Source organism: Mastomys coucha, unplaced genomic scaffold (genome assembly GCF_008632895.1).
Source record: "Mastomys coucha isolate ucsf_1 unplaced genomic scaffold, UCSF_Mcou_1 pScaffold21, whole genome shotgun sequence".
NCBI lineage: Eukaryota > Metazoa > Chordata > Mammalia > Rodentia > Muridae > Mastomys > Mastomys coucha.
This window is the reverse complement of record NW_022196904.1, coordinates 480,627-484,861: the sequence shown is the minus strand read 5'-3', so window position 1 is coordinate 484,861 and position 4,235 is coordinate 480,627. Positions and strand designations below refer to the sequence as shown.

The following is a 4,235-nucleotide window of genomic DNA, read 5'->3' as shown; positions in this document are numbered from 1 at the left end:
GAGAGAGAGAGAGAGAGAGAGAGAGAGAGAGAGAGAGAGAGAGGAAGAGAAGAGATTGATTTTCTGGAACTCACGAGTCCTGAGACTAGAAAAGACAGATAGAAAAGGGGAGACAGAGATGGAGTAGTTTCAGGTGTCCCCACCCCCACCGCTCCAGCGGCTCAGAGATTTTGAGGCCCTTGGAGTAGAGAGGTCAGAGAGCCCCAAAATCCAGGCAGGGAGAGCTCAGAGGCCTTAGACCAAAGGAAACTGAAATCCAGGGACCTTAAGCTTGTAGGAGATGGGATGGGGGAAGATAGGAAAATAGAGAGAGATAGATGATTGATAGAGAGAGACAGACAGACAGACGGACAGACAGATACTTTCTGAGGAGAGACAGCAGGGGCAAGCCAGGATGGGATGTCCCCTGACGAGGACTGGGGCTGTAGCCAGGAAAGGGGCGGAGCCTGGGGGGTCTGGGCAGCTGAAGAAGGCGGGAAGGGGCGTCCCGGGCCGGGTCCCTAGAGCAGCTGGCGGGCAGGCGCAGAGCAGAGCCGGGTCCTGCAGCCGCCGCGGAGCCGGGAGCGGGGCCAGCACCCCCCCCCCCGCCGTGATGTCAGCGGGGCCACTCTTAAAGGGGCAGGCTGCCCGCCGAGGGTCGAAACTTGGGCTGGGGTTTTCAGGAACGTGATAAGAGTACAGGAGAGGTGACACCGGAGAAAGGGGTAACCTCAGCATCCAGTTGGAGTGAGACCTGAAGATCCAGAGAAGAGATGCCAGGCCTTCAAAGGAACCTGCTAAGCTTTTAAGGTTCTGTCCCCAACAAACACACTGACAGGCACACCATTCTGCTGGCTTGCCCGATCCAGAGACTACATTCCCCATCAGCCTTGGCGGCCAGAGGCCAGCACCTGGGGGAGGGGGGCAGGGTCTTCTGCGATGTCTGCTGGGAAACGTAGTCTATCTTGATTGGTCCCCTCCACTCCCTGCTCCCCCTCCACGCGTACTTGCAAAGTGGGTCAGGGGAGAAAGAGGCCGGGAGGACGTTTCTGCCTGTGTTCTGCCTTGCTAACTAGTTTCCAAGCTCCCAGATTCTGGTTCTCTCACCTTCTGTAACACGGGGTCCTTCTGATCAAGTCTGTCTCCACAGGAGGCCACCTTTTCATGTTCCTTCCTAGGACTTCTCTAGATTCTGGTGGATGTCGTCTGTGTCTGCACTTTGCTCTGGGTGAATATGAGCGTGTGGGAACTGGGTGGATGGTCGATCACTTGCTGACACACTGGTCAAGGGTTATTCATTGAGTATGTTACCAATGTGGTCACATAGGTCTTCTCTGAAAAACGGCTTGTATGCCGCACTCATGCCCAAGTTGTCTTCTCTTTCATTTCACAGGTCTGTGCATTCTCTCTCCACCACCCCCCATGTTTGTTTCTATGTACAGCCAGCCCACCTCCGCACCCACTTCATCCCCTAAGCTTTACAAGAAAACATCCAAACATTTTAGCATCAGCATCCCAAATTTATTCTCCAGCAGCTGTGTCTGGGTGGGAGAGGATAAAGGAAGGGGGTGGGGGATGAGAGAGTCCCAGAAAGTGGCAGGCACTGCAGAGGACAAGGTGTGTGTGTGTGTGTGTGTGTGTGTGTGTGTGTGTGTGTGTGAGATTCCGACCAAGGCTGGAGCCATGCACGGGGCAGGTGAGCAGTGAGGAGTTCTGGAACAAGTCTAGAACAAAAGCTGAATGAGAAAAGTCGGGGGAAAGAATTCTTGGTGCATGCCAGGAATCCCCAGAGCGTGGAAGGGAGGTGGTCTGGAACACTGAGCCCAGCCTCCCACTTAACTCTACAACTGAAGTGGAGGTAGGAGGGGCCTTGAAGGATGCGGGGAGCAGATCTGGAATCTTAGTCTGGAGCAGGCAATCTCATGAGACTATTTCCCCCAGAATGGTCTAGGGAGAGAGAAGGCGTAAAACTACCAAGTGGGGTTTCTGGGAAGAGTTGGAATAGTATCCAGATGTTCGGGGTGGGGGAAAACAGGGCTCAGCACAACGGAATCTAGAACACAGAAAGGCTCTAGAGACTGTTTGAAGTTTAAAATGCCAGCAATGCTGGGGAACAGCGTCTAGAACTCGTTGGGAAAGAGGCCAGAAGGCTGGGTGGGTTAAGAAACTTAGAATTCAGACTAGAGAGGGTGGGTGGGTGTTACAGCCGGCTTGGCGGAGGGAGCACTAGGGACACCTAGCGGCAGAAGGTGAGATTACATGACAGGCACGGGCACAGGGCTTGTGGGGCTGCGGGCATCTGGGTGCACGAAGTCCGGGTTAACATAAGTAAAACCCTGGAAATCAGCTTGATCGATGCTGGCTAGGACCAAGCGGTCTGGCGGAGTCAATGCTGGCGCTGCCCGCGTGAAGAACTTGTCAAAGTTTTCGCCACTGCGGCCACACTGTGATACGAACGAATGGAAAATTAAGCCCTGATAATCAGAATCTATGCACATCCCCGTGGTCTCTGTTCATCCCTTTAGGAGCATCTCTGCAGAAGGGTCCCCCACCTCCACATACAAATTTTGAAGCTCGGGAGCCCCAACTTCCAGGGACAGAAGTTGGGAGGGCAACTGACCGGACGTGGTCTGAAAGGAGGCGCAATTTCCAGTCTCTCCAACCTCTCCCAATCGATCCAACGGAAAAAGCCGTGAGCCCGGATGGTGGGCTCCCCATCCGGCCCTGAGCCCAGGCGTTTTCCTGGGTGCTTGGTCAGGAACTGTGGAAAGCACACAGAGAGGGCCTGTCAGATAGCTCAGTGAGTAAAGGCTCTTGTCATCATGTCTGATAGATGACCTGAGTTCGATCCCTAGGACCCACACGTAGGAAGGGGAGAAATTACTCCTTAACATTGCCATCTGTGTTATGATGTACACGTGCAAGCACACACACAAATCAATAGACTAAAAAATCAAATTTAAATGCTTTTAAAAATCAAGCGTGGTGGTATAAGGGTCATAGAGGGGGAAATGGAGACAGGAAAAATCCAAAAAAGGAGGAAGGGGAGAGGAAGAGATGGAGGAAGCTGGAAGATCTCCTATGGGCCGTGCAATTTCTTTTGCATCAACCGAGGAACAAGAAACTGAGGCTCACAGTTTAGATGACTCATCAAGACCCAAGAAGAATATGTCATGGGGATTAGGGGTAATCTGATCTATCCAGTTCTAGAAAGACAGGCCTTGCCCTTTCAACATTTCCTGTTGTGGGCCAGGGTGAGTCAGAGGCCACCACTCTTGGTCTGGGATGACAGCAAGGTAATATTGTTCAAAACGACTTTTGCAGGAGATGGTTATAAGGAAGGTTTGGGTTGACAGGAGCCTTTTTCTAAAAGAGATGGCCACCAAGGTATATGGGTTGCGGGTCTGAAAAAGCAGGGAGTTGGGATTCTTACCCCCTTGCAGATGGCTACAGCTTCCCGGGAAAGTGACTTGGGATAGGTGACAGTTTGTTCCATGATGGCTTGAAACAGTTCCTCCTCATCTTCCCCATCAAAGGGTGGCTTTTAAAAAGGAGGCAGAATTAAGTCGGAGACTTGAGAGGCTGCCCTTCCCAAACCTGCATCCCTTCGATATCCACTTCAAACAAAAGCATCCTGACCAAGCATCCCCCACCTCACCCCTATGGCCAACTGCCTCAGATAAAAGCAAGAAAACGATTCTGTTTTCATCTCTAACCCCTCATCATACATGCCCTAGTTCTGTGCATCACTCTACTGTCTGGACCTCTTCGGCTGCTATGTAAATCACTGGCAATATGTCATCTAGTAGGGGGAGGGGATGCAGGAAAGACCGGAAATGATTATCCTCACTAAATCAGTGGCTGAGACTTCTGTGATTAAGAAAGGCAATACAATGTAAAGGGCTTGTTTGTTTCCTTGTTTGTCTGTTTGTTTTAAGACAAGGTCTTATGTAGCTCAGGCTACCACCACCAAAGATGACCCTGAACTCCTGAACCCCTTATATCCACTCCTAAGTGCTGGAGTTACACGCACCCAATACCACATACAGTTATCTCATTTTAAAACAACTTTCCATGTGCATACTATGGCTATCACACTATTGTAGCCATTGATGCGGTTCAGACTGCTAAAGAGGTTCACAAGGAAAAATAAGCAACAACCAAACCATGATGGTTAAAACAATGCTTCAGGACCGTGGACAGCGCCATGCTAACCACCACCCCCGCCCTCCTAATCCCCCTACCCCATTCCCCAC

General features: G+C 51.4%; 1 protein-coding gene across 3 annotated transcripts in view; it reads right to left on the bottom strand.

Annotated features, from left to right (window-relative positions):
• Positions 1-1,478: 1,478 nt before the first annotated feature.
• Positions 1,479-4,235, bottom strand: part of Prkcg (protein kinase C gamma) — a 29,038-nt gene continuing 26,281 nt past the window's right edge. For all 3 annotated transcript variants that reach the window (XM_031385041.1, XM_031385042.1, XM_031385043.1), the window contains 3 exons: positions 3,413-3,520; positions 2,600-2,740; positions 1,479-2,423 (listed from right to left, as the gene is read on the bottom strand). In XM_031385041.1, the coding sequence (XP_031240901.1) occupies positions 2,235-2,423; positions 2,600-2,740; positions 3,413-3,520 (438 nt within the window). In that variant the 3' untranslated portion in view covers positions 1,479-2,234. The remainder of the gene's footprint in view (positions 2,424-2,599; positions 2,741-3,412; positions 3,521-4,235) is intronic.